The sequence below is a fragment of the Perca flavescens genome, chromosome 6 (genome assembly GCF_004354835.1).
Source record: "Perca flavescens isolate YP-PL-M2 chromosome 6, PFLA_1.0, whole genome shotgun sequence".
NCBI classification, from domain to species: domain Eukaryota; kingdom Metazoa; phylum Chordata; class Actinopteri; order Perciformes; family Percidae; genus Perca; species Perca flavescens.
The window spans coordinates 36,543,484-36,556,100 of NC_041336.1; the positions used below are offsets into that span (position 1 = coordinate 36,543,484).

Consider the following 12,617-nt stretch of genomic DNA (forward strand, 5'->3'; position numbering starts at 1 on the left):
CTTTGTCTGTGTAGGTTAATATTATGACCGTTCCCAGGCCAGTTATTTTTTATTTGTGACAAAGTAGAAATAACATCATATAATGTTGGGTCTGTTTAGGTTCAGGTCTAAAATGTGGCACTAAGAGCTGGGCTCAGTTGGATCAGGTCTTATAATGGGTACGCGGTGGGTTCAGGTCTCAGTTTCATGCCTGTGTTGACTTCTAGCTCCTGTATCAAGGCATGCATCATAGACATGCTAAAATATTACAAGATTACAACAATAAACAAGTAGATTTTAGCAGAAATGCGCCTTTTGAAACTAATCTATAGAGATTTCACGAGGAGATACGTTCAAGTTTTTAAGATCACATATTGAATTGAGCCCACTACTGAGAGCTGGCAAGCACATTTTAATAACCGTCGGGTTGCTGCAAGTAAAGCTAGTATTATACGGGATATGTACTAGAGCTAAAAGTACATTAATCGATCTGTTGATTGATTGAAAAATAATGGGCAACTATTTTGATAATTAATCCTTAAAGTCATTTTTCAATCAAATATGGCATTCTGCACATTCTCCTCCAAATTGTGAATATTTGCAGCATTTCTTGGCTTTATGTGAGAGTATGTTGAATAGGTTTTGGTTTTGGAGAAATGGTTGGACACAGCACGCAATCTGATGAGGTCACCTTGGCCTGTAGGAAATTGTGACGAAAGGTTTTCACTATATAAAAAGTATTTATCATATTGACCGCTAGTTAAAGTAATTGTTACTTGCAGCCCTGACATTGTACCACTGTTGTGATTAGAGTATGGTCGGTTGGTTCAACACGGCTCCATGCTGAGAGCCACCAATGTTCCACAGAATAGGAGTTCTCAACATTTAACAAAGACTACTGTTCAACAAAGACTGCAAACTCTTGTTGGTCTCTGATATTCAACTACCACAATCTCACAGCTTTCTTACACTTCATGTCATGTCTCTAACCAACTAACTGTAATACTTCTTGATCTTGACTCTGCAGCCATGTGTTTGTGTGTGTGTGTGTCAAACACCTTGCCGGACAGTTTTTTTTCCCCCTATGTCTTCTCAGTGATACATTTCTATTATTAATGCATTGAAAACAATTTATTAGTTGGGTTAACTTGCCAAATCACAGCAGGGGGTATTTCCAAATATAAATCTCTTCATGTTTGGCTTTTCCCATGTCTGCTTTTTCCTGACTATTGAAACAGAAATAATATGATAAATGGAAAAGAGTGGCTTTCTTTCAGCAGAGTAAACAAACTGACATGATCGTAACTCAAGAGATTGGCCAGGGAAACAAAATAAAACTTGAAAAAAAAAAAATCAAGAGACAAATAAATAATGGGTAGCTTTCACGTTGTTCTATGAACAGAAGTTTTCCTTTACAAGTGGGCTGGAGTAAATCACCGTGAAGAAGCAGGGGGTCCACAGAGGCAAAGGACTGAGGAGAAAGCTTTGTGTGTGTGTGTGTGTGTGTGTGTGTGTATATGTTGTTGCATGCATATGAAAAAGTGCGCACTAGTAACAGGGGATGTCGATACGTATGTGTGTGTTCTTAGGAAATCGGGGGCACTCTATGGGCAGTCTGATGGAGAGCTGAGAGATTAGGGAGGGTCTTGTTTCATGGACCTTAAGACATATGTTCTCTCTCTCAGGCCGCCCCCCCCTCCTTTCTTTCATTGAACTATAAATGCCCCCCTACCTTGGGGAGTGGTGAGCCGTGGACGGAGGGAGGAATGTGGGGCTTCCACTTGCTTTTCATTAACACAGGATCTGGTAACACACCTCACTGTCAACCTAATCCCCTCTCTCTCCATCTTGTCCCCTGGCAGAGGGGGGGCTGCCATGACCAGGTACAGAGCCCCAGATGTTCCATGGATGAGGGGGGGGGGGGGGGGGGGGGGGGGGGAGGAGGAGGTGGAAGACAGGGTCTTCACCCTGTTTGCTCCTCCTTTTCCTCATCTGCTCCTCTGTCCTACAACTCATTCCCCTGTTCTACTTTCTGTACTATATAACCCGTTCTGCTTAATCTGCATTTTTCTCTGTGTCTAATCAGGTTTTATTTTCTATTATATTTATTTTATATTATCTGACTCTCCTCTCTCCCTCTACTTCTATATCTCCATCTCCCTCCTGCTTCCCTATATTTACAACTCTTCCCTTCCAACTCTTCTCCTGTTTCTCTTAGCACACTGGCATCATCCTGAGGTCTGCTCAGGATGTGCTCCATCAATCAAGCAACAACAGTAGTGGTACATACTGTAGCGGTAGTAATACTACATTCTCCTGTCTTACATCTCTCATGTACAGCTTCTCCCAGGGGGGTCATTCCCGCTGACTTATTGTGGCAGCTCAAACACTCAACCTAACAGAACGGGAATCTTAACCTTTATCTTTGTAAAATTCCAAGGTATCCATTTTCGGAGGTACAGAGCGGACTGGAGAGGCCAGAGCGCTGAGTGATGGAGGCAGTGCAGCTAAGGCTAAAAGTCAACAGATACATCTATTGTCACCAGCGATCAGTCTGTGTAATTGGAGACAGTTTGTCTCCTTTCGATTGCAACAAATCTGGAAACACTATGCGAAGAAGCCCTCAGGGAAAATCCCTGTGTGTGTTGTGACAAAGATCTCTAAGAGTGCTCAAGTTATCAAGCAAGAAAAAGAAGAAGACACAACTGGGTGAGACAAACATGTTATTCAGCGGGAGAACTTCTGACACCTGCTTAAAAATACAGTTTTCCCATGCAACAAAAATCCTCTTTGTGGGCATTTAGTGCCATGGACACTGACATCCTCCACATGAAGTTTTAACACGCTCTCAGAGATGAGGCAAAGAGATGAAATACCAGGGCCGATAATGAGATCTACATACAGGATCTTAAACCTCTCAGGTATTTCAGAGAGCACTAAAATATGATATATGAGGAGCTGAATGAAACCTCTGGTACACACATGATGACAGCATTAGTTTTATGGCAGTTATTATAATGTCTTGTTCGGAACAGACATAAATGATGTTGTGTTTTTTGGACTATAACAACAAACTTTTCTATTTCTTTACTATTTCAAAGAGTTTGGAGCCAAACTAGGGATGAATGAGCCAATGGATGTCAATAAACACCTGGGGTCCTGATCCCAACATTTCTATTTGCGTCAAATTACAATGTCTTAGGGGCGGAGCTGTGGCTCTGTGTCAAGGTGCTGTTAACTGTGGGGTAAACAATATCCATGAAAAGACAGTTTACTGCACACTAATCTCCATTTCCTGTGTTTACTGTAAACAAATCAAAGAACTACTATTAACAAATTTCTTCTGAAAAGTATTTCTATGTGCAAAGGAAGAGAAAACACGATAAATAGTAGAGTGATGTGAGAGCAAAGTGAGTGGGAGGGGATTAGCTTTCATATTAGTACAATTGTCTCTGAACTCTATTTCTTTTTCCATTGCAGTGCACACGCAGTTTCAACCGTGTTTATCGAAGTCAACACATCAAAGATGAATGAAAGCTGAAAAGCTGGTGAAAATCAGAGCAGGGCAGCAGCGCTGAGTATTGTGTCACTGTGCAGTTATGCAGATTTGAGTAAACAAAGTGCAAATTGTTTGAGGTTTTAATTAACATTTTCGACAATCATTTTATCCCAAGTAACCCAATATAACAACATCTGTCAAACAGATGCAGGCACTTAGGGAGCCCAGTTCCATCTCTGTGCTCGTCCCCCTGCAACCCCAGTCAACAGGGGCTGTGGAGCTCAGTGGTCCCGAGGTACAGAACATCTACTCACAGAATAACGAGTGGTCCTTGTTATCTCCTGCATGTGGCATGTCAGCCCCTCACCCTCTTTCATCTTTTCTCTTCCCATCTGCTGTCATATTTAGAAGTCATGCCAAAAAAAGAAAAAGACAAAAAAAAAAAAAAAAGCAAAGACTGAAACACAAACCAAAATTCCCTGATCATCTGTTACAGCGCATCGGCTCACACCCAACAGCACAGAGAAATTGGAAGCTTTTTAATTTACATTAGCATTAGCAGTTCTGATTGTTCGAATGGAAACACTGTGATGCCTTCTGGATAATAGTCAGTGTTGATGATGAAGGGTTAGGGTTTGGTCCAAACACGAAAATAAACATCTCGCTCTCTCGCTTGCACGCGCACGCACGCGCACGCACACATACACACACACACACACACACACACACACACAGTCTCACAACAACTTTAGATCCAAGACTAACACAAACATCTCACTTTACAGTTTACTGACAAACCTTGTTTTTGGCAGATGAGGGCTTTGCTAGCATGTGTAAAAAAAAAAAAAAAAAAAAAAAAAAAAAAACATTCCAAATAAAACTAAAATCAATTCTGGTATTTGGTTCCCAGTGTGAGTGAATGACAGTGTGTCAAATTGTCTAAAAAGGCAGAGACATCACATATTCTTCAACAAACAAGGGTGGAAAGTGGAAAGTTTGACTCAGTGCAATGCAGTGAGATACTGAAGAAATATTCCGAACGAATTTATACTTTCTCCTCTTCTTTTTATACTGTACAACCTGCTGTTTAATTAAACACATTACTATGCATGTTTGGAACATGTTGTACCACCTCAGCTAATACCTAATCAATTGGAATACGAATGAATAACAAATATAAGTGGGGTGCACTGGGTATAGCTCTCCATCAATATCTGTTTGGTTACACACTGACACGAAACGGAACAATTTGTTCTCCTCTACATTTTTGTATTGGATATTTGGAGCTCTGTCTACTGTACATGTGCTTCATTTTCAAAGGGCCTGGGCTGGTTCCTGTTGGCACACACGGTGAGCTTGGGTACTAGACAAATGACACCACAAAAAAAAAACATGTACGTTTAGCGGAGTGTAATACTGAGTCTTAAAATTGTGGTTTCTTTAAAAGATGATACAATTTGCCAAATGGGGTGAAGTCATTACAGTTGTTTCCAATGTAGCTCCACCTGTTTCAGGAATTTCTTTGAAACAAGTGGCAATGTTTTTTTCATTTTCACATAAAAAAATAAAAATAAAAAAAAATCATAATGACTGAGTCATTTAAGGTCCAGGCCCTTGTTACTTTGGATTTAAACACCACGGGTCATTTACTGAGCTCAGAGAAGTCTTAGCAGGGGGTTGGAAAAAAGAAAAGAAAATGTTTCGACGGTCTAGTTAAAGAAGCAGTGCAACTGTGTACCTTGTGCTTCTCGTGTGCCCACATAAGCTCAATGTTATTTTTTAGTTCCTGCAAGAAATTAAAGAAGTTTTTCTTTTACTCACCTTCTATTCTAGGCCCTGACTTCACGTTCAGACTTCCTGTCATGGCCGACACTGTTACGGTCACGCTGGGCCTCATTGGATGGGCCTCTGTCTCCATGACTACTACAATCTGGGCAGTGTGGAGAGAGACCTTGTGGAAGGACAGCGCCAGGGCCCCGACGCTGCCGGCTTTACCCAGGGCAGAGGCCTGATGCTGCGGCTCTGAACGAGAAGGAAAGGGCCTCGGCAGTGTCTTGGTAGGGGAGGAATGAGGGGTGGAGGAAGCAGATGGTGGTTTACTGGAGGTCTCCCACGTGGTGTTTGGTAGGACTTTCTCCAGGTAAGCTTTGGCCTGCTCCAGCTTCGCCAGTGTGGGGTTGATTTTCAGAGGGCGCCACAGCTCCACATTCGCCTCAGCTGTGGAGGGAGATAGAAAGAAAAGAAAATAAGGAGACAAAAGAAAAGGTAAAGAAAAGAGACAAAATAACAATGTTTTTAAAACCGTGCTGGTCAACAAAACGTTACAAACAACAACTATGGAACGTTTCTAAGCAGTCTCTCTCAAAATTAGGGAATATCTCTTGTGCTCATTCTTTTTTAGTTAGCTCTGGAAGTACAAAGAGCAATGCTTTTGGGCAGATAATAAAAACATGACTCAGTGGTTAGCACTTCTGCCTCACAGCAAGAAGGTTCTGGGTTCAAACCCAGGTCGTCCCAGGCTTTTCTGTATGGAGTTTGCATGTTCTCCCCGTGTTTGCGTGGGTTTCCTCCGGGTGCTCCGGTTTCTTCCCACCATAAAGACATGCATTGAAAATTAGCCGAATGGCTAACACTGACGCAATTACCGAAATGTTCATTAATGTCTTAATCAAATAAATAAACAAATAAATAAATTGTTGAGACAAAACAAAAAGCTACCTCATGACAGAAGTACATTGAGTAGAACACACACTCTGTGTGTGTTCTGTTTGTTTTTTGGGAATTATTATTATATATATATATATATATATATATATATATATATATATATATATATATATATATATATATCTATCTATCTATCTATCTATCTATCTATCTCTTTTATGATTCAATCTAGTGAAAAAGGGTTAAGTCTTCCTCAGTGCTAAAGCAGGCCCTCCTAAACCATGTTAAACCAAGGACCCAAATTGAATAAATCCACTTCTGCCTGGGGCCCTTGCTCTTTAAAACTTACTCTTGTCATTTGGAAACCCACCATAAACTGGACAAAATTCACTTGAGGGTTTTAAGAAAAGGCAGTTTTCATAAATGTCCCTCTGAGCAAGATCTGTTGCTATCTAACCCATGGAATAGTGCATGGTACCGTGTCTCATAAATCAAGCGCTCCTCCTCTTCTAATCACTCAGCTTTGCATGCAAGGACCAAGTTAAAAAACAGCTGGGCAGAGTCTCAATCTCTTTCTCCTCGTCTTATATGCACACACACACAAGTACTGGCTGTCTCACTGTAACATCCTAACGTGACACTGTGGAATAGCAGAAGAGAATCTTTTCCTAATGCCAGCCACATAAATCCAAGACTCCTCGGCTCTCTCCCGTTCTACCTCTCTCTCTGGTGCACTGCAGCCTTCAAACACTTGACTGGAATTTACAGAGACACATGAATTAACTCAATGCCGTTTTACACCACTTCCATTATCCCATTTTTCCACTTGGTCATGATGATGGGAGAGGGAAGCAGCCGAAAACAAGCACAGCTGTTTTTCATGGTCTCATCAAGGCACCAGAGTTTAGAGAGTTTTTAAGGGTTTTAGGCCTCCCGTCTGTCTCCTTCCCAGGTAGGAGCACAGGATGACATGAGCAGGAGCGCTGCCAAGCTGCCCTCAGGATTCTTTCTCATTTAATCCAGTGGAAGTGAGGCACATGGTCAAATGAAAGGATGGCTGGAGAGAGGGATCGGGAGGAAAGATAGGTGGAATTTGCTTTGCAATGTAGCTTATCATTTCCACTTGACTTTTCACCAGAAAACTTTCCAGTGGTGGAATAAATAGCCCATATGCAGCTGTTCCTCTGCTCCTCTCCCTTCCTTCTTTTACCCTTTCATTTTCTCGCTCTGTTTCATGTAGCCCATTCTTCTGCTTCTTTCTCAGTCCTTTCTATCTTTTACTCTTCCTCCAACCCTCAATCTAATCAACCCCTCCCCCCCTCTGTAATCACACAAAGCTGTCTCTGATCACCCAGTCAGGGCCAGCGCCGGGCCTTGCCTGGCTCTCTGCACAGGGAGACCTGGTCCTCATTATCGACTGTCCTCCATCCCAAAGTCCCTCTTTCCCCCCTGACCTGAAAATCCCATTCTACCCCTGACTCCCAGCCAGTTCTGGTGTGACGATAGGGGATTTATTATGTGTTCAGAAAACTCACCTGGCCTGAGAGAGCAGCGCAATGGATATTGCTCGCTATAACCCCAAGGTTGTAATACCTAACCTATATGTATCTTTTACATGATATGGGACATTTATCCTGAGTTAAAGTTCTGATGAACAGTATGTTTTCGGTGGCCTGGAATCATCTGTTCCACTGTCTCAAAAAAACATAAATCTGAATGGATGGAGATTCAAATTCATACATCATATATTGCTGTTTCACATATTTGGAGGAACCTTAACCTCAGGACCTTATCTGGACAGGGGTGGGTGGAGGAGTTGTCTCCTCCTATGAATTGAGCTACCACATGCAGCTTATAGCATATAGCATTCAGGGCCAGCCCAGGAGTATCTGAACTAGTTTTAGAGTGACATTGTGTGAACTCAGAAACAACTGTCCATAGAGGACCCTGTACAACATCTGTACAGCTTCCCATTGGCTTCATTCAGCAACCGATGGCGCACATTTTTACTGCAGTGGAGCGATGTCAAAAGATCATAAATAATAAAATCACATAGCAGCATTATACGGCTTCAAGTTTGAGTACATCTGTGTCATTTCCCTACGTTTGGTTGTTTCTCTGGAGCTGTGTGTGCGAGACAACCTTTACAGCGCTGTTCCATGTGGTTTCACTATCAGGGCAAAGAAGGCATAAAACGAGGAAACTTAAACCTCACAACAGAAAAAAAAGAAGCTATTTACAAGCCATGACAGACTTATACAAAATCCTATTTTTATGGATTAAGATGTAAGGCCTTACTATGATAAAGACTTCTCTCAACAATATACACTGCTGCACCTCTTTAACACTGTCAGTGAAGAACTGAGAACACAAATGGCAATCTTATGTAATGCTGCTTTCAAATGTGCCTGTTATGCTTTAAGTGGGCAAGGAAATACTGCAGAGATTTGTTTTTTATTAAAGGGAGGAAATATCAATTATTGAAAAAATAGTGGCACTTTCATTGCCAAGCAGGGGGAGTCCACAGAGGGCTTTTTGAGCAGTGGTCTTCTCACACATATGAGTGTTTTTATTGGGAACACCTTGGTTTCAGCCATAAGACTACTGGCTATTTCAAGCTGGAGACTGTCAGTGGAAAGCCTGTGCATGGAGCAGGCATCAAGCCTATAGGTTGAGAGGTGGTGTTGGTGTTCACATACCTTTAAAGAACAGGACTTAATGTGAACAGGCTGGGGGGAATCATAGACTGGCCCTTCTCAGGTGTCAGCCTCTATTAGCGCTGGAGAAAGTGGGAGATCAAGGTCTGATAGAGCCACACACACACACACACACACACACACACACACACACACACACACACACACACACACACACACACACACACACACACACACACACACACACACACATCTCTGTAAAGTGGTGGGGCAGATCAAATATGCTTATTACCCAGGTTACTGTGCTTTTTTGGCAAGGTCATGCATGACGCCGTCCCCACTTTGAACCTGGTGTTGGTTATATGTGTATGTGTGTGTGTGCAACCACAACGAACATTGTTTTCATTCCCACCCCACCTTTGATTTCTCTAGCTGACTTTTACGCTTGACTCTTGACAGCAGAAAGCCTGTCTGACACAGGTGGCAATGTGTCCAATTACACAGGGTCCATATGTGAAGGGTATTTGTGTATGTCTGTGTTTGTAATGGACAATCATTTTTTTTGGGGGGGGGGATGTATCTGTAGAATCCCACTGTCACAAAAAAAAAGCCTCTAACCAAGTGAGGCCAGTGACATGCGCCTCAGCTACCATCTGACTCAAATTAGAGTGGTTCTGGACGGTTCGGAGGGGCACAGGCTTGTATACAGTAACTGACAACATTTCTACGAACCCATAGCTTGACGGGAACCAGGGACACGGGAGAGTAATGGTTCCAATTTGTTCTAGCTAATCTATCACCTGTTGCTTCTCTCGTCTCCAAGTGGTAGCAGTTACATCTCTGGACTCGCTCACTGACCCTCCCAAAGACTGGAACGGAGTAGGAAAGATGAGAGAGGGAGGGAAGGAACGTGTATGTGTGTGTTGTGAGTTTGCTGGTCAATCACTGAACCCTGCTCATGTTGAAAAAAACTAAGTCATCTGGGGCCTTTTTCATGTATGTGTTTGCTGGTCAAGCCTTGAACCCTCCTAGTTTACAAATGTGGCTTCCTGTATGTACTTGCATTAGTAATGTTTATATATATATATGTGTACATGGTCAGAGGTTGCCGAGTGAGGGTCAGTGCTGACTTTACAGTACACATGTTACGAGTGTTTCCCACTCGACATCCTTGGGAGGGCAGCTTTGATTGGTCTTGCAGAATAAATGCTGCTGAAATTGCGAGCATTTTGCTGTAAACACACAGCGAGACGTGGCCTCAAAGCGGTCTGCTCTCCGTTTGCGCCTCGTTTAAATAAATCAAATATGAAGCCTTGCTCAAATCAAAGAAGAGCCGCCGGACATGATACGTACACAATCGCCACGCACACACACAGTGACAGCTAGTTCTAAAAACACCAGGGGATTGATGAATAAAATGCTGAATGGCCTTTTTCTTCCTAATCCTGTCTTCATCGATCCTCCCTTTATTCTTTGTCGCGCTCCTTTTTGTTTCATGATCAAATTAGGTGAATCCAAACAATTAAACTCGACTGAGCAGAGGCATCAAAACGTGTCTCACCAGGTCATTTACTGAACCTTATCATGAATGATGCTGAGGCTTCAGTTCAGACCGATACACTTTTCTGACTGTCTCTATGTACTGTCTACACAACAGGAATGACTGTATTCCGCAAAAAGTCGAATCTTCTGCTCTTCATTTTTCCTTTGCCTCCTTCTCCCTGAAGAGTATAATTATCTCCACTAGAGAGTCATCTAACCAAACAACTCAGAGTTGAAAATGTGTGTGTGTGTGTGTGTGTGTGTGTGTGTGTGTGTGTGTGTGTGTGTGTGACTGTGGGTGAAGGGGAACCAGTAGCATGTGTGGTCAATTCTAGATATTTCCAGCACAGCCTGACCTAGGGCAACCTCACACTGAGCCTGGATCCTGTCTGAGTCATTATGGAGGGTGGTGTGTGTGTGTGTGTGTGTGTGTGTGTGTGTGTGTGTGTGTGTGTGTGTGTGTGTGTGTGGAGAGAATGAATGCGAGTGATTATGATTGAAGTTGTCCTTCTGAGACAAGGATGGCTCTGCTCTTTAGAGGTTCAAGGGAAACACCTGACTGTAATTGTGCAATGTCGACATCTGTGCTTCAACTAAACACTGGAATCAGATGTAACCACAGCATAATGTAATAGAGATATGACAGGCAGTAACCCTGTTCAGTAAGACATCCTGTCAATAAATCACTTAAAGGAACACGCCGACTTATTGGGAATTTAGCTTATTCACCGTAACCCCCAGAGTAAGACAAGTTGATACATACCCTTCTCATCTCCGTGCGTGCTGTAATGCTGTCTGACGGCTCCAGCATTAGCTTAGCCCAGCACAGATCCTGCAGGTAACTGGTTCCAACTAGCCTACTGCTCCCAATTGTGACAAAAGTGACAAAATAACGCCAACATGTTCCTATTTACATGTTGTGATTTGTAGAGTCACAGCGTGTACAAAAAACATGGTAAACATTCTCAGACAGGCTTGCTGCGAGCATATCACTCCGCCCAAGTACTATATTCTTCCGCCTGAGAATATAGTTCCCGATTTGTTTACAGTTAGAAGATGGCTGTGTCTCATGTTACGTTGTTTTTTGTACACGCTGTGACTCTATAAATCACAACATGTAAATAGGAACATGTTGGTGTTATTTTGTCACTTATTCGGAGCAGTAGGATTACTGGAACCATTCACCTGCATGTTTTGTGCTGGCCTGATGCCGCTGGAGCCGTCAGACAGCCTTACAGCACGCACGGAGATGAGAAGGGTATGTATCGACTTGTCTTACTCTGGGGGTTACGGTGAATAAGCTAAATTCCCAATAAGTCGGCGTGTTCCTTTAAAGCTGTAAAATCAGCGCTGTGCACTATGCAGTTTCAAATACATAAATATACCAAGTGTACCTAAATCTATTTGAATATTTATTTAACCTGGAAACAATACTGCATCTACTGCTGTTCTTCTTTCTCGCTCTTCTCCAAAGGCAGATCAGAGGTCAGTGCAGTATACACTCTCTATCGAAGGACGATTTCTCTTTACTCAACCTGCCTCTCCTGCATACAGCAAAAACACATCAGACAGGAATCTATTAACCATGTAAACTCAAAAGCTGACTGAAATTCTTATGCAATTCGTGCCTCATGGAAAGGTCATGCACGCTGTAATTTGACAACTGGCGCCATCTGGAATGAGCAGAGGGGTAGATGGACATTGGTGGTGTGCGGCTGTATTGTGTGATTGCAGTGGTGTACAGAGAGCTGCATTGTGTTGTGTGATTCCAGGTGGACAGAGAAGCGGAGGGCTTTTCCGCTGACAGCAGGAAGGGATGGGTGTGGGCGAGGGGGCTATACGCTTCCCCGAACCATCATCAATAACACCTACAGTTCAGCCTGGAGCTCCCTTTTTGTCTATATGCACAGTATGTGCTCATGATTGTTTACATGTGGAAGAAAGACAGACTATATGTCATAGTATGTCCGTAGTTATGTGTGTGTGTGTGTGTGTGTGTGTGTGTGTGTGTGTGTGTGTGTGTGTGTGTGTGTGTGTGTGTGTGTGTGTGTACAGTATGTGTATGCATCTTACAGCATCTGGCCAACTGGGTTCAGGGAGCTGAACTCTGGAGGATGTCCTGCGCCTACACACACTGCATGAAACTCTCATTGGGATAACAAGGTTGCACACTCTCATACACTCAAAAGCCCACTCATGATTTTATTCATTGCTGTACTATTTGGGTAGGATGTCAGCCGCACCCTTGGGTCAACAACATTAGCTTAAAGCTG

At 42.8% G+C, this 12,617-nt stretch overlaps 1 protein-coding gene across 1 annotated transcript in view; it reads right to left on the reverse strand.

Moving 5' to 3' along the window:
* vps13b (vacuolar protein sorting 13 homolog B) overlaps positions 1-12,617 on the reverse strand; it is a 372,345-nt gene that overhangs the window by 89,078 nt on the left and 270,650 nt on the right. The window contains exon 38 of the mRNA XM_028581593.1: positions 5,300-5,695. Within this exon, the coding sequence (XP_028437394.1) occupies positions 5,300-5,695 (396 nt within the window). The remainder of the gene's footprint in view (positions 1-5,299; positions 5,696-12,617) is intronic.